General features: G+C 41.5%; 1 protein-coding gene across 9 annotated transcripts in view; it reads right to left on the reverse strand.

Moving 5' to 3' along the window:
• ZMIZ1 (zinc finger MIZ-type containing 1) overlaps positions 1-18,019 on the reverse strand; it is a 335,675-nt gene that overhangs the window by 8,519 nt on the left and 309,137 nt on the right. For 5 of the 9 annotated variants that reach the window (XM_056494317.1, XM_056494320.1, XM_056494316.1 and 2 more), the window contains 9 exons: positions 17,399-17,573; positions 15,975-16,161; positions 12,615-12,825; positions 11,343-11,448; positions 10,630-10,790; positions 10,258-10,325; positions 9,054-9,122; positions 8,295-8,542; positions 5,355-5,518 (listed from right to left, as the gene is read on the reverse strand). In XM_056494317.1, the coding sequence (XP_056350292.1) occupies positions 5,355-5,518; positions 8,295-8,542; positions 9,054-9,122; positions 10,258-10,325; positions 10,630-10,790; positions 11,343-11,448; positions 12,615-12,825; positions 15,975-16,161; positions 17,399-17,573 (1,389 nt within the window). The remainder of the gene's footprint in view (positions 1-5,354; positions 5,519-8,294; positions 8,543-9,053; positions 9,123-10,257; positions 10,326-10,629; positions 10,791-11,342; positions 11,449-12,614; positions 12,826-15,974; positions 16,162-17,398; positions 17,574-18,019) is intronic. The other 4 variants (XM_056494322.1, XM_056494324.1, XM_056494321.1 and 1 more) reach the window with 1 other exon arrangement.

Here is an 18,019-nt window from a genome sequence, read left to right on the forward strand (position 1 = left end):
GAAGATGCAAAACAATGCACCACAAAGAAGAGGGAAGGAGGCTTACGGGTGCTGCTCAGCATTAGCAAGGCAGATGCTTTTGCCCTAAAAAATGTTACGAATGAATGGAGAATTTGTTGAATGATGCCTACACCAGGAAACTCATTAATTGAGAAAATGCATAATTTCTGCTCAGCTCCCCTGTTTGGTAGCTTCCTGACACCACAGCCTATTCCTGTTTCAGCTCATTACAAACATCTTGCAAACACCAGCTCCTCCCCACTCCTTCCCTCTTTTTCTTCTCAGAATGCAACACTCTTGTTAAAGGCTGAAGGTTTTCCAGGCTGATTTTCCTGGGTGGTGGCTCAGGCAGCACATTCCCCACCATGAGCTGAGCTGCTGTGGGTGGCTGCATACCTGCTGACTGCAAAGTACACTGCTTTAGCCTAAACTAAGCCAACGATCACACTCTGCTTTGTATTCATGCTGTGGATGAGTTGTCTAGCAAGAGCTCAGTGGTTTTTTTATGTTTTCTGTGGGGAATAAACTACCAATCCACATATGTCTTCCTAACCCTATTACTAAATGGAGGAAAAGTTTCTCACATGACAGAGAAGCAATAGAAATGCACAAGTCCAACTCTTCCTTCTGCTGCATGTTACATTTAATGCTCAGTGGATTCTCTGGGGCTTGACCTTGGTGCCATGAGAAAGAAGTGTCTGAATGCTTCAGAATCATGTTAATTGGGTATATGGAGAAACAAAAAATGTAAACATTTTTTGAGGAATGCTACATATTGGACAAAGTGAAGCTGAAATAAAAGAACAAATACATACAACAACAGCATGAAATTCATCCAGCCAAAGCCAACAGAAACCAGCAAAATGCTATGTCAGTATTCACCCTTTCATATCACAAACTCCAAAGTTACCTTAACCTCAGCCTTCAGCTTTGGAAAGCAGAAGGGAGGTTATTATAAAACTCAATTAAATGTTCCCATTAAAAAAATAAGAGAAACAAGTGTTTAAAAAAAAAACTTTTCACCAATCTTAGGAAAACTGAAACTTGAATACTGATCCATTGGGACAGTCACACTCAGCTGCATGGAGGTCCTTTTCAATACTACTGTATTATGAAGGCTTGTGGAAATGATTCTACCTGCATGGTATCTGGCTCTCAATCCCATATGAGAGTTTAAAGTAACTGGTAAAAAAGTACCAATGTACTTCTTGCCACTGGGGTCACAGTTCACTACTTGAAAAATATTCCCCAACACTGTTGTTACTGTAGGGGTAAGTTTGTACAAAATCTGCCCACAGATCACACTTTAATGTAAAACCATTTGCAGTCCAACTATAAGTAGATGTCTGTCTTAACAGTACTGTTTCCTGCCTCACTCATTGAGGACATGAGCAACAGAAAGTGTGGATATTAGAAAGCCTAATAATAACAACAAAAAGTAAAAAGCAATTTATGACAGTGTTGTTAATGTGAGAAACCAGTTTCCAGAAAAAAACCAAAACCAAACAGGATTATATTGAAGAATTTCTTAAATTTATCCCTGAATGCATAAAGCAATGGTCATGCTGGCACGTTTATATAAATAATTATTTTAACCAGGGGAGGCATTCATATTCTCTCAGACAGATTTCAAGACAAAGAAGCAGGTTAGCAATTCTACATTGTGTTTATACAGACAAGGATTGAAATATATATTTAGTTGATAACACAGTCACTTAGACAATGGGTGTATAGGGACTAATTGTTTATTGTAAGACTGAGGGCCACCATAGTCTTTGAAGAGCCATCGCAGATTCCAAATCCATCCGACTTGGGCCACTGACTCCACCAGCCTCCCAGTGAGAAAGCAGAATGCTCAGGATGGGAACATTTCCTATCTGCATTTAGATGACTAATGATGAGTTTGCTATGGTGCAAACACATTGTGAGCAACACACTTTGGGTCTGTTTAGCTTGCACCTGCAACTCCCACCTTTTTGTTCTGAAAGCACTGACCCACACATGAACGCAGAGTCTAACAAAGTTCCCTTTGCTTGCATTAGCAAGACAATCCCAGAGCTGTTTTTAGAGGCATAAGCTTCTGCACTCTTAAAGCATTTACAGACTCTAAAAGAAAAGCTTATAGCAGACAACTACATCTTCAGCTTAACAGCACAGAACACCACAACTCTACAGCCCAAGAGTGACCTCTAGGAGTGCTGAGATGTACAGCTGTGGACCAAGAGGGCCTGCCAGCTGCACAGCAATATTCCTTCTGTCTCTGAAGAAAATTATTAGTGGGGAAAAAAATCACCAGGTTAAGTCAATGGCTTATATCTCTCTCCATTACCAGGGTCACAGTTTTACCAACTCTTGCTGTGTTAGCCACCAAACCATTAAAAGATGCCATCCTGCCTACCCTGCTGATGTTCTTGGCTGCTTTTCCCATCCACCCCTTTGCCATGTCTGGAAGGTGAAACCTTGTAGACATGCACTGAATTTCCCCACCCTGCCCCTGACCTAGCTTCCAGTCACATCAGTTCCTGGGTCCAGATCACTTCATGGCTGTAGTAACACTTTTGCTGGTGTGAAAGGGAGGAAAAGTGAAAATAGAAACAAAAGTAATGACTTTTTATGGTAGTACCAGCATATCACCTCTCTGTATGTATGAACCTATGGTGTCATCATCCACTGCTCAGTCACTCCTTACACTGTCTGCAAGAAGCACTAAACTGGAGCTAACTGAATTCTCCTTTGTCTAAAACTTGTTTATGATTTCTGAAAACAAACATGATATGATTGTAGCAGCTGTTCTGTAGCAATCTTGCACTGTTGCAATGCAGCATCTGTTCCACAGCTCTCACACTACTCTGTGCTGGGGAAGAGGTGTTACTTCTGGTCATGTTTCAGGTCCTGATTTTTTTCTCCTTCCATACGAGTGGAACAGCAGTGTTGAGGGAAGGAAATACTGATTGATTCATGCCTGGCTACCCAGCCCCACCTACACTGGGCAAATATCTGCGTTTCCTGGAGTGACCTACAGAGTATGTCTGGAGGGATCAGCTTTCTCTGCCTACCACTGTGGAAGGGCCACCACATAAATCTTCAAAGCAGGAATGCCAGAAACTTCATTAGAGGCATTCAGCTCCAGTAAGACAGAGACCTCAGATCTTAAAGGACTGAACATCCAATCCCAACTCACCTTTTAACCGGCCAAAGTGAATAGTATGTGCAAACTACAAGAACCTGAAAACTGTGTAAAAAAGGAAAGACAAAGCCAGAGAAGAGCACAGGCAACATCTTAAAACCTTCATTCCATCACACAATTTGTTTATAGTTGTTTTTGTATGAAGTGTCTCTTCAAAGACATGGAACTACACAATTTAGGAATGTATTAAAGGCATGTATTTCTCTAAAAGCAGTGATTTTAAGGATGCCTTTCTTGAGTGTCTGCTACAGACAGTTCATTTTGAGAGAAAAGAACAAAAGAGAGAGCATAAGAGAGAAAGAGGAAAGCAGAAATTTTGTAACACTGAAAAGGCTGTGTGGGGGCAGTAGAGTCCTCAAATGTGGACTGAAGACTGCACAACCATATTGACAAGGTTAATCTAATTCTCCTCTGCTAAAAGACCTGAAAGCTGATCCTCATTACAGAAAACCAGCCATTGACATAACATAGGAATCTGCTTTAGCACTGTCTCCTGTTCCCAAACGGTATTGCCTGAGTATCATGATAGATGAGGGAGAAGTGAGGCAAAGGTTTACTTTCATTGCCAGCTATCACAAGTAAGCTACAGATTGGCCCACAGAACTGGAAGTCCATTAACATTTGCCTAGATACACTCCCACAGCTCTGGAACATGCATAACCTTGAGATACTTTCACCTCTGCTATATATGAACAGTCCCATTTTCAGAAAGCTACAAATTCTTCACTTTTATATTCAACTACTTCATATCCTACCACTTCAGAAATTTCACCAAGGCAACTACTTCAGCAAAGGTATGGCTGTTAACTGATGAAGTCAAGAGGTAGGTGTCAGGTAATGGGAAGCAAAGAATAATTCCCTGTGACACTGATTCAGGGAAGGCATCTGTGAGTGGTTCAGGCTGGTATTATTTCCTCTCACTGCTGTACTCTAATACTGTGTGGCTGATTCTTATGCAGACAGTAAGATACATACACACTCTAAGCTGTGTATGCAGAATCTGCCAATGCGAAACGTTTACAGCATGTTTGTCCTCATTTATCAGCCTGTAAAGTGGTAAAGTCATTACAGTTTCTGGACTCTTCCTTTGCAGATAGTCTTGGTACTTGGACTCTCTCCAAACTATATGAAGAATTCTTTCTCCACTCTCTTCTATTTCTCACCATCCTCCTTGGAAAACCTACTGCCAGCTAGAGCAGACATTGACTGAGTAGGCTTTTGCTGAGCATCTGCTACCACGTTTCCTCATTACATTCTGAAATTGTACTTTCTAGGATTCACTAAAGACACAGCACATATGACTTGTCAAGTTAAACATCCTTCCTGTGCAGTAACAGCACAGTTTAAACCCCCTGCCCTGCAACTTAAATGAACATGAAAGGATGTATACACACCCCACACACAGAGTTAAAATAGATGACTAACCATGCCTAAGAGCTAAATGCTGCTGGTAGCTTTTCTATCACCTAGTTGCTGCAGTACTGCATTTTCTGGAGATATATAAAGTTCTGTATAGAAAACTCAGTGCTCTGAGCAAGCTGCTTTTCCAATGCACAGCTCTGCCTCACCATCTGAGACCTGAGGAACCTCTATTTTTCAGTCTCTAACACTGGTATTTTCAGACCAGTAGCAGTGTCTCTCCTTGAAATCTGCAGGCTTGTCCTATCACCAAAAGTTTAAAAGTGCCTTTCATGCTACTTGAGTAGAATTCCCCCTCAAAATGCTTTGATGCAAATTTTGCCCTCAAAGAAAATGCCAGGGAAGATATTGTCCCTGCTCTTAAGTCATCCAATATCTTGCTTTAACAAGCTGTCTCTAGGAGATGGATATTCACAGTCCTGCTGGCCTAGGGAATGAAGTACATTTTTTTTAATGTGTCAGAGCATAGCACAATGATTAATACAAGCACACTGAGCCAGGTTCTTCCTTTCAGATAAACAAGCTTAAATGACAATTCAAAAAGTGCAGAAATGCTTCTCCAAAAACTCAAAATGGCCAGAAACTAAAAATGGCTTTTCTGGCATTTCTCAAGACTACTCTATTTCACCAGCTTCCCAAGTGAGGAATCCACAAAAAGTAAAAGCAGTTCATAAGGTAAGTCCATCAGCTGGATGAGAGCTCCTTACCCCCACAAGAGAGAACCTAGGTGCCCAGCACCATTACTTACAGATTCCTGCATGGGGTGACTGAGAGGTTTGTCGAGAGCTGCCATACTGCTCGGCATGTCTGGGGGATGTGACAGCTGTGGCCCATGCATGAAGTCATTCATAGATGTGCCACCAGGATTCCCGTGCGGGAAGTCAAAATTGCCATGCCCTTGGTAACTGTTGCCTGAAAGAGAAACAGATGTGATTTGTTTCCAGCCTTGATCTCTCCCAGTATCTCGCAGGAGCTGTGTGATGTGACGCCCTCCCTGCACAGCACAGGGAGCTGTGACACTGAACTTGACAACGCTGTGCTCCCAGTGCTGAGCAAGTGGGGACAGGGCACTTGGCTTCCAAACACATAAATAATTCATTTATGTGTTGGAACTAACTGAAATCTGCTGACATTTTGAAAAACTACTGCCAAGTCACCACATAAACTTAACCATGCCGAGAAGTAAACAGGACATTAAATTCTATGGGATATTTGTATCTGGAAGCATCTCAGTGTAACTGAGACTGACTGCCCAAGTCCCAGATTATTTATAGGACACCTGTGTTATTTATGTCTCTGATTCTACACACTCAGTAAGATTGTATCATTGCTTCAGCTTCTGATGAAAGTAATTGACAGAAGTGAATATGGAAGATGCCACAATACCAGTTCATAGCACAGCATCTCCTCTACCCCTTCATAAAAGGCACAGAAGAGGTGTTCATACCTAACTGGGGCTCCCACAAAACTTATAAAATTCACTTGACTGACTGGATTTACACCCACACCTTGAAGCAGGCCTGGAGTCCCCTGCTGCTCTGCAGAACAAATACTTCATGACCACTGTCCATATGGATCCATCCCACCTCAGCCCAGGGATCTTCATGTGAATTCTAAAGCAAGCAGGTATCCCAATACAGGATTTTACCCATCATATTTTTTGTCAAGATTCCTCTCTTAACACTTCCAACTTGGATATCACCTCTAGTGGCTTATTTGCTATGAACAGCAAAAAAATGAACTAAAATCATTCACCTATTTCATACAAGCAACTGAACTGAATGACACTGAGATCTGAAATAACAGAACAGCTTTGGAGCTTGCACAGTGAGCCTGCAGTTTGTCAGTTGAAGTACAGCAGTTTTAAATATTCAACTCAAGAAGGGAGTTTGACAAACTGAAGTAGTTGCATCATTTGCTCTTTAGCACAGCTTCACAAGCAGAAGTTTAATCTTGAAGGAATAGTAGTCATTAGACATGTAAGAGTACTTCTCAAAGACGTCAGGACTTTGATGTATCATGTAAATACTGCAGAGCCTTACTAATTCTCATTTTGTTAATCTGCAGACTGGATGAGTCTCACAGAACATAGCTGGTCTTGCCTTGCATCAGGAATAATTAATTAGAAGGCAGCTGGAATCTGGTCTTGCAGTACTGAATATTTGTTATGTTTGCAAATTAAACTTCAGTACGCTTCCTGTCAAACCCAAATAAACATAAACCACAGTAGTAATACTACTACTAACTGCCCTAAAGAACTGTTAATCAGAGGACATTATGTAATTGCAATCACTAAGTTTCAGTGCATGTATTGATGGAGAATAAAGATACAAGGCAGCATGCCCAGAGAGTTGCAGCCATGCAGCAGCAAGCTCCTCTCTGCAGCAAGAGTAGTGCCACGTGCTGAGGGAGAGAGCTGTCAGACATTTAGGATAATGTGGTGCACTGTGCTGACATCCCTGTTGCAGGGCAAATAGGAGAGCGTGGGTTTCCCCTGCCAGTGGTGACTCAGGGCTCCAAGGAGCAGTGACTGCCTCTGCTACAGGACCCACAGGGAAAGGCAGCAAAATAACAGTCTAGGCAGCAATGCTCACACCAAGCCTAAACCCCACACATGACGTGGCTATCCTGTCTGCTCCTGGGTGTGAGCTGGAAATATGGTGAAGAACAGACAGCTCTGTTCTCAGGCTCTGACTGCATTTCACTCCTACTAAACGAGGGAAAAAAAACGTGACTCAGTGCTCTTGGCTTTGTTATAGTAATCATTCATCTGTTTGAAAACCTCATAACTTTTATCATCTGTCATCAGTTTTGCAGTCACTGGAGCAAATTAACCGTATTTTGCACGCCATCTATATTTTTCTTCAACGCCTGCAAAAAGCACATGTATCACCTTGTAATCAATTTGGGGATTCTGATAGTGTGAACAGTTGGTCTTTTCCCAGAGCTGAACTGATTCATATCATGTTACTTGCAAAAGAAACAGTCTCTGGTTTCATGTTTTCAGAATTGTCACTGTAATTGAGTTATTCACAACATACCAGTAATTTGAAAACCTATCTCCATTGCCTGTTTAGTTCCCTGCTCCCCAGTCTGGTAGCACATGGGCAGAGAAACTAAAAACTAATTTTCTAATGCAAAGGTGTTGGCAAAGCAGCTAAAAGCTCTTTAAAAATCATCCCTTTTCTGGTGGCCTATGGAATGTCACTCGTGGCCACAAGTCCACCTAGTGGCCTAAGGAGCAGGGTTAATGGGTCAGGTGTTCTACTTATGTAGTACTAGATGTTTTCATTGAGAGTGGAACAGAAGGAAAATGCACAGAAAAAAAATACAGAAATGTGTCTATTGTGGCAGGTCACGAATACAGAAGGTAACATACAATGTTTCTTGATTTAGAGAGGAATCATGGTTATGAGTATGACAAGAGCCAAATACTTAAAATATTAAATAAAATTACTAAATACTACAACATATTTCTAAAATATAATACTTACTAAAATATACACTCTGTTGAACAGATGAATCTTAACTGAAAAGGCTTATGCAGAAATATGAGAATTGCAGCCATATAATTTGCTTTCCTCGTGTATCACCCTGAGAGGATGTACTGACACACCTGATTCACAGGGATGACTGAACCACTGAGTGCTAGAGTGAGCAGCTGGGTGCACAAAGCTGTGGAACTAACCTTGGTTACCATATTCAGTGGAGTTGTTGCCTCCTGGAGGAGGGGGTAGGGATGGGTAAGGTGACGGGCCAGGACCCAAAGCTGCAATCATCTCCATTACATTTGGCATGATCATCTGGCTTGGACTCATGGTCTTAAATCTTTTTGAGGGAATGCCATCTGGGTCATCTTTGATGTGAATATCTGACTTTATAGGGACCGGCCTCCAACTGCAAGTTGGATCAATGGTAACTTCTTCAAACTCGGAGCTGTAAAATAATGTGAAAATTTAGCATATCAGTTGAATTCTTACAAATCAATTCTGCTACAGTTTCCATAAGAATTTGCATGGTAACCAGTGTTCTGAAATGCTCTGGTGTAACACAACATCTTTTACTCCTCAAGAGCGTGCTGAAAGCAAATTTAAAAAAAGGCAACCATGCACATTTCTGTGTTTATCCACACAATGAAATCCAAACATATCAATGTGGTTTGCCACCTCTGAATCAGAGGGATTGCTTGTAAATACAAGAAAGCATTTAATCCTCCATTCTGGCTCTTCCCTCTGCTTTATTGGTAATGCTGCCATTAAGAGATAACCCAAACAATATCTGCAAAGAAGATGGAAACTGATTCACTCTATCACCTGCTCCACCAAGGTGCCATGCAATAGAATTTTCAAGTTCAAACACCAAGATCTATTTTGGTGTCACTATCTCAGTACTCATTACCATATCTCCTAGGTGCTTAGTCTTGGATACCAGGTGGGAGATCACTTACTTTTGTATAGCATTCAGAATACCCCACATGTACTGGTCAACCTCCAAACCCTCCAAGAGAGCAGTTTTACTAAAAAATAAAAAAGAAAAAAGAAACTTCATGTTAGAATATTGCTAGGGAAAGAATTATTTGGGTCAGTTTTAGTTCTACATCTACATTACCAAGATATTTACATCAAACAGATGAGATAAGGAAAAATCTATTTGTGTGTGTCTGCAAGCTGTTCACATTCTTTAAGTAATTTTTGTTAATTAAATACATTGCAAATTTAAAGTATTTTCAAATACAGCAGATCTCTCCTGTGAACATCAGTTAGCATTATGTTTTTTAAATTAGATCTTTCTTATTTTTTGGGCTCTGCAGCACTATGGCTTCAAAGCAACTATGTATTGCAGCAATTCTACTTAAGATTGGCACAGATTGGGACAGAACAAAACAAAACCAAAAATTATTTAGCTATGTGGGCACTTAATCTGAATGCAGGTGCTCATGCTCAGAGACACAGGACTAAAATTTAGCCTAGAGGTATGAATATATTAATTAAGAAAGCAAGATATCCAACTCTGATGATATTCTTAGCCAAACACAGAAGACAGAAAATATTTGGGCAGTTTGGAGAAAGCACTTGTGTGTTAGGACTTGGATGACCCATGGACAGTAATGGACACAAGCTCCAGACTGCCATGTCTGCAGAACAGCCAGAATGGACAATCCCCACTGCTGTTTGTACCTAACACTGCCTGGCAGAGCAAGGACCCAACTTGTGCAGACCCAGAGCCACTCACTCTTTGGTCAAATCATTAGCTTGAAATTATGCCAAGGTATCCATCCCTCTTTTCCTCTAAGCAATGACTTCAGCTTTTGCTCCTTGGAGCCTAATTTTTTAAAAATTAGCCTTATTCTGGAATGTAGGTATCTACCTTATCAATGTAAATGTTTGAGCCTCTTTTGAACCCTACACAGCCCATTAATGATCTGTAATGAAATCTTGTGAGAAAATATCTTGTTATATGTTTTTAAATTTCTAATAATCCACGGTGGTAAAATATTGCAGGAATTCTCATTGGACTTTAAGCTTTTGAAGTAAATGTGATATTTATTTATTTCCTAGAACTTTCTTCTTCTCCCCTTCACGATCTTAAATATGATCTGAATTTGGTCAAATTGTGTACAACTGCATCTTATGTAGTATGGTTGCACTTACTTGCATACTGGACACCGCCAAGTTCCTCTTTCACAGTTCAGTTGCAAGTAAGATTCCAGATCAAAGCACTAGGTAGCAGAAAGAAACAAAAAAGGAATAAAACAAACCAGACAAAACAAAGGAAACAAAAGAAAAATTCTGTATTAAATGAAGCAGTTAGACAAAAGTAAAACTGACAAGAAAAAAGCCTCCTAGCACTGAAAACTAAACCAAAGAGCTTACTTTTCCCCTCTACATTAAACATATACACGTTCACTACTGAGCTTACAGACACAAATGCCATGTATGAGGTGCTCTGACACGATAACCAAGCTGAAGGTGCTGTAACAACCCAAGGCTGAGGAACCCTGCCAGGCACTGGCATCGACTCACTTGCACATGCTTGCAGTCGTGACCCCTGGCCGGGAGCTGGATCCGCCGGAATGTGATGGGACACTTCAGAGACACTTTAATGGCAGTCTGCTCCACTCCATCCTCCCCATTTAGTGTTGCATTGCCAGAGGAAGCTGCTACGCTGCTGAAGTTCCTCTTGACTGTTTAGGAAGAAGGTGGGTATAGACGTGAGAAAGCACAAGTGTGTTGCAAGTTCTAACACAAAAATCTGAAATTTCTTCAACATTCAAGAACATTTAAGAAATTACTTCAATATTTAGGGGACAATTGAATGAACAATTCATGAATGAATAATTTAGAACATTCTTCTGAGCAGAAAAACCATCACACATATATATATGCATACCAACTATACTCTTAATCATATTAAGTGTCATACAAGCACCAAAAGCAGATTTAATACATAAATAAAGAATGAATATTTTTTTTATTGGTGAGTCAGAAACAAATATGGGGGAAAAACCCCTGGAACAGGACAGTCCTCTTTAGGCACTAAGCTTGTGTCCTTGAAACTTTGTTACCTCCACCCAAATAGCAGTTAACATTTCAGGATACCAGGGATCATGTTCTGCAAATTTCTTAAGTACAGCTTAAGGTTATCAATAAACAAGTAAATCAGGTGTAGAGAGAGCTTATCACAACTGAACACAGGCATTCTGGAAAGGCATCACCCACACAAAATGCCAACTCACTCTTAGTGATACAGTGCTCTGCTGGGAGGAGCCGTTTCTTTAGCAGACCTTGAAGCACGGAGCGAACCGACGGCCGGTGCACCAGCTGCAACACGAACAAGTGTGACTGCAAGGAAACACATTTTGTTAGGGACAGAACCAAACACACACGTTAAATGCACTCCCAAACTGAGCTCCACTCTTCCCTTGGGCACTTGGTTTCTGTGAGAGCCTGAGGCTTACACATAAAAGCTGGTTCTGCTCTGCTGAGCACACACACTCCCTTATGGATATTCTGCACACTGTGCAGTTGCTCCATGCTTAATGTATACAAGGACTTTAAAAAATCAAGAATTTTCTGCATTTTCTCCCTCCTTAATATTCAGTATACGTACTGCTGACATATTAATCTCTGACATCAGGGTTTATTTTTAAAGCCATGGACTGTCTGACACAGTCTAGCCTACCTGCTTGCCCTCAGACTATGTTGGAAGTTTCAAAAAAAAATTTGCAACTGATGTGCCTGGAATCAGCTGAATCTTCTTACCCAACACAGAGCTCATTATGGATTCACAGGATGCTGCCCCCTGCTCTTAGCCACCAGATAAATGACATTATGCAGGCAAACATCAGTGTGAAGTAAAGCAAAATGGGTGGATGGCTTCTTGTCAAAGTGCCTCACACTGTGACCTTGTGAGAGCTAGCAGCTGGCTTTATTGTCAGTGACAAGAGAACAGTCAGAAGCTCAGACTGGATTTGCAGAACAGTGTGCATTAAAAATACAGTACTCAACCCTGAGAATAACTAACCCATGGAAAAGGAGAAAGGGGAAAGCTGAATGGTCTAGACTGCATCTTTGAATATGAGTTTTTCATCTGAAAAGGTATTTGAAAAATCATCACCAGCACCAATGATTACAATGTTGATGTTTTCTAACAAACCAAAGACCGTTTAATACACTGCGTAATCTACTTCTATATCCACAGACTTCAGCCACCTTGTTACACAGCCACACATGAGAGGGTAGGAGATAAAACTCCTTTCCTCCCCTAGACTATGAACCTTGTCAGAGACACTGGAAGGACACCACTACATTCTGCAACAATTAAGCAGCAAAAAATTTCCATATTACCACTCTGACTCTGTCAACATCATTAAGTAAAAACCTTACCAGAAAAAGTCATGGAAAAAAATGATAGTAAGGCTCTTTCAGCTAAGGCAACATTTGCAAACTGCTGTAAAAAGCAGCAGACTCAGCACCAGCAGCTGCAGCCGTGGGCTCGGTGTACTTACGCAGCAGCACGCTGTGACTGTAATCTGGATGGTGTTTCTCCCTGGCTGGCAGACGTGCTTTAGGTGCAGAGGTTTATGAGATGTCTTGTTGTCACCACGCTCGATGGTAAGTGGGGTTGCATTAACGCTGACCTGGACTGAAGCTGGCCAGTTTGTGTTCATTTGTCTGTCTTCATGGTGATAGCACTTAAACTGCAATTCCAAGTCAGACCTGCACAACAACCAATAAATCTTCCTTTAACTTTGCTTTCACACTGCAGAGGAAGGTGGTTTTTATGCTAAGAACATCTTTCTTGATAATCAGATTATTTTTCTTGAATTATTGCCATTAAGGATATAACATACTTCCTTCATAAAAGCCCTGAACAGAAGCAATCATGATGAATTAATGATGCAAGCATGACCCAAAGTTGTTCGTATCTTACACTTATAAAGGACTTTTCAAGGAAACATCTTAAACCTCTTTGCAAACCCAGACCATGGAGTGATCCTGCAGAAAGGTAGGTCCTACCTGTGTTAGGAGTTAAAAATGAGAAAGTAATATGCTGCAGTGGGTTGTGCTGGAAGTCTGGATTTTTCATTACCTCAGAGCACTTAAAGAAGCATTTGAATGAAGGCCTGTCAGACAAAATACAAGTACAGCTAACCCTGCCTTAGAACAAGTAAATCAACTAAGATAAAATGACTCCTATGTCTAACCCCCCACCAAAATCGACTTCTGTGATTCTAAATTAACATGGCAGTGGCCTAAATCTAACCAATTTATATATTCTTTCAGGGCATGAATTCCTCCCACCTCCCATATAATAACTTCCACTCACTATTAGCTCCCCAGAAATTAGTTCTGTAACACCTTCAAAAAATGAAAAGGCTGAGATTAAGTTAATCAAGAATTAAGTGGGTAGAGACTATGACTTCAGTTTCATAAATGTATGTTAACCTTGTGTTAGAAATGAGTAATTTCAAGAAGAAATTTAAAAGAACACAGAGAACTGAACTGAAATGTCAGAATTCTGCTGTTCATGACAGCAAAAAACAGCTCAAAGTTTATTGTTCAAACTTTAAAATCTATGTTCCTGAAAAATCTGTGTTGCCTGAAAGAAGGTGTCTTTGTAAGATCCAAGAGGAACAGCTCATTCAGGAGATTAACACCCTAATTGCCATTTTCCTTACAAAGACTTCAATCTGACTCAACATCACCTTTTCTGGATCACAAAACATCAAGATCTAGCAGTGGACACAGATGTGGGTTGTTAAAGAAGAAAGTTAGAGAACACAAACTACCCAACCTTTCAATATAATCGACATGAAGTATTTTCAGCTTTTTTTCCTATATTTTATTAACCACTTTCTGAAAGCTCACTCTGTGAGTCCCACTCAGTTTCTCACCTCAAGAGAGCACAGCACAGTGATCCAGACCTGGAGGTAAGCAAGGCTGGGTACCTCTGCTATAAAATCCAGGCAGATGAGGTGAGCAGGCCTGCTGAGTGTCACAGTGTGACAGACCTCAGGAGAGCCTCGTGCTCTCAGCACACAGTGTCTCCACCGTGGGATGTTATTAATAACACAGCAGTGTGAAGGCTGAACCAGCTTCAAGGAGACATTATCCCTGCCTTCAACCTTTCTGCTTCTCGTAACCATGAAAAGTTCCCATGGGGAGAAAAATACTTGCATTGCTATTCATTATGTGTGTACACGTGAGAGGCTCTGCCGAATATTTTAACTGGCAGAAAAATACTGAGAATTGGCTCGGTTCCACCATTCTCTATAAAAACCAAAATCCATCCACACATGTGACTAATTCATTTTTCTGGCATCCATCCAACCCCAAGTGAAATGTGAAATGACTTCATTACAGGACTATCCGTTCTCCCCACTATTAACAGGCTTTTCAAAACAGCAGACCTGAGCACGGTTTACCTATGAGTCTTCATTAAAATAAGTTTAAATAAAGGCTATGTGTTTGGTGAGCGAAGGAAGAAAGAAAGAACAGATATTAAGAAACAGCCTCATGCCTCAGTGCAGCACTATAAATCTACTGAATGAGCCAGCACAATCCCCAGTAGTGATTACTTATTAATAAGAACTGGCAAATAACTGCCAAAACTCCCTCTGCTGCGAGTACTCCACGATAATGAAATGCAAGCAAGCAATAACTGACCTCAAAGTTGGGTGTTAATTATTGGATGTGGTCTGCCTGCAATCTCCCTCCCTCCCAACCCCCAGGCTCCCTCAGGGCACAGGGGCACTGGGGCAGCAAGGACTCGTGCATCCTGCATCAAGCCTCAGCTTCAGAGTCCCGGGCCAGGGGAGCGAGCACATCTCCCTGCACAAGTCTCCAGTGGATTCCAGTGAATGGGAAGAAGATCCTCACAGGAAAAAAATCCCTGAAGCTACACCTGTAAGCAACCTCCATGCAAGATCCCAAGCAACTAAGCAGCCTCTACAATGCACAGAGAAAGGCTCAGACAATGCAACGTTTATCCTGGCTCAGCCAGGATAAACACAGAGATACTTTCAGAGAAAAACCAAACAATGAACAAAATTATTCTGTAGTATTTGAAAAGATATAAATTAAAAAAAAAAATTAAGGTTCTGATTGTCATTTGATCTAAGGCCCTTCCATGAACGTGGTGCAATCAAAACATACACTGGAAACACTTATGCAGATCTACATTAAACACAGAGAAGTACCACCAAGGAAAAATATTCCTCTGTGCTGGAAGTAAGAATTCACTGTAAGTGAAAACCAGAAGCTTTTGTAAGAGGAAAGCTATGCTCTCACATTTCTGAGCTTACTTGTGGAGTCAGAGAATAGGGGAATTTAGGAAGTTAGCTTCTAAAGTTTGGAGGATTTAAGCACTTGTCTTTCCAAATGATTTAACCAAGCCTCTAAATCAGGTCCTTACTCTTAGCGGGTTACTCCTCACTATCATATAACTCTGCACTATTTAATTTAAGCATAAACTCTGAGAGCTCTGCAGAGCTATTCTTGCTTCTAACATTTCAGAGATCACAAAGCACCTGGGACTTCAGATTCCCAGATGGAAGTTTGTAGCAGCGTGGGTTAGGGAAAACCCCACTCCTGTTCCACCCAGAGCAGAAAGGATGAAACAGTTGCAGTGGCTTTTCAGGCACTGCATGGTATGAGCTAGCAGCAAGGACATGCAATACATATTGTGAAGCATTTTAGAACGTATTGTCTCTAGAAAATGACAGTGAGAGTACCTGTGAGCTGAAAAGACATTCTTCCTTACCCAGGCTACAATTTTTGAAGTGAAATTCCTGGCAAACCTAAATGCAGCGCAGTGCCTCTGGCCTCAAGGACGGACGGCTGGCCTGCAGCAGGGCTGAGCTTACCTCCACATGAGCGTCTGGTGCACGGTGGGGCGCAGGTGAAAGACGTGGTTGCTGACAGCCAGGTTGTGCTCCAGCCGGAAGGGCTCCAGGACAACCCCGTCCCGCACGGGGAACGTCAGGCGCAGCTCGTCGTTGTGGTTGGCTGGGATCGGAGAGGGAGAGAAAGCGTGAACTTTCCCTTTAGCATCTGCAGTGCAACAACAACGTTTGTATTTATACAGAATAGTAACAAATTGCACAGTGATCTGCTACTGGTCTAACTCAGGCTCACACACACAAAAACACAATCAAAAGTAACTCTATCATCTGATACAAGTGGCAAGGCTCAGACTGATAGCAAGGGCACGGCAGTCTTCTACTGTCACACACTTCACATTAGGGCCATAGCATTCCAGCCAGCAACAGCAACCAGGCATGGCAAGAATTCTTGGTTTTTATTACAGAGAGGTTCTGTGTCCAAGCTTACTCTGTTGGCAGAAGACTGAAAACAAATCTCTTAATAATGTCAAACTGTGATAATGTTTGTTTTCCCTGCTTTGAACAGGGATCAACATTACCCAACTAGTTTCAACAGTTTCATCAGCTGAAACTATGTGATGACCAAAGACACTGGTATTCAATTACTATCTGAGCCCATAAATGAGATTTTGAGGTAACTTACAGCTGATCTATGAAGTCCAAATGGCTTTAAATCCTGTGTTCTTGCCCAAATAATACTGCAGCCCATCTTCTTCTACTTGATTTTTCAGCTATCCTGAACTCCAAACAGAGCTGCAAAGTGCTAATGCAGCAGCAGTTATTTTACAGAAAACATAAGGTTCTCCCAGCTCCCTAGTAAATGATAGCTCCTATTGTTCATCAGTCACTTCAAAACCTCTAACATCTCATGCTAGTATCCAGTCAGAGAGATCTTGTTATTCCTGCCCTGTTCCCAGCCAAGTGTAGCTGTGACGCTGAGTGCCTTTGAAAGGAACATATATCAATTTCTGGCACAGTACTGAATATTCCTAAGAAGCCTGTATGGATCACAATAGAGACACTGCTATAAATATTCACATTTTATCCTACTCTGCAGTGTTGTTCAACGAATGGCTTTGCCCTTGAACAAAACAGCCCAAAACAACAACCCAGAATCAAGTGTTTTCTCCTCAGGAAGCATATCAAAGGAATAATTCTGGAGTAAAATCCTTACAAGTTTAACCTGGAAGAACTTCTCTGGAATTTTATTTTAGAAGAGCATAGCAGTCTTTCTCTTTTCTGTCCATTGGCTCAAGTGAGCCTACACTGTGCATGCCACCTATTACAACTTGACATCTCCAGCCTCTCCCAGAGCAGCAATCAGAGCTACTTCAGACTCTGAAATGTATGTGGCAGAGAACAGAGGAACAGTAAACGACTGTGGGGGCATTCTGTTTGCTACTCACTTGGAGGTGGTGGTAAAGCATTGATATTTGGTTTAATGTCAGGTGGGAATGGTGGTTTGACATCCTGGTTAGGTGACAGGTATGGAGGAATATTGCTCCCTGGTGTCATGGGTGGCGTGGGGTTTCCTGGAACAGGTGAATGAGGGTAATTTGCCACAGGTACAGGCCTTGATGGCTAGAAAATAAATAACATCAGATTGTTACTGCAGTCTTGAAATAAGAACAGTCAGCCTTGTGAACAGCACTGTTATCAAATACCAAAGACAAAAGACAAGGGAGGGAGGCCCTCTGTTCCTGGAGAAGTAACCACAGGATGTCCCATGAGGCCTTCAGGGAAGAGGCACACCAGGAGAGCAAAGCAGGAACTGAAACCAGCAGAGCAGCCAGCTTAACTCAGGCAGTGACCACATACAAGCAAGCTAAAAGGTTTACTGTGTTCCTCTGAATGCTCTCTTTCCAAAACCAAGCAGCCATTTGCTTCAGTTTTTCCACTGCACCACAGCCCACTTTGTATCTCTCTGCCTTCCTCCCAAAATAGCCCCAGTGCACAGAAGCCTACACAAAAAACAAGATCCAAGGGCACACAATTAGCAGTCTGTGTCCTTTTTACTTCCATCTATC

Source organism: Oenanthe melanoleuca, chromosome 6 (assembly GCF_029582105.1).
Source record: "Oenanthe melanoleuca isolate GR-GAL-2019-014 chromosome 6, OMel1.0, whole genome shotgun sequence".
Lineage (NCBI taxonomy): Eukaryota > Metazoa > Chordata > Aves > Passeriformes > Muscicapidae > Oenanthe > Oenanthe melanoleuca.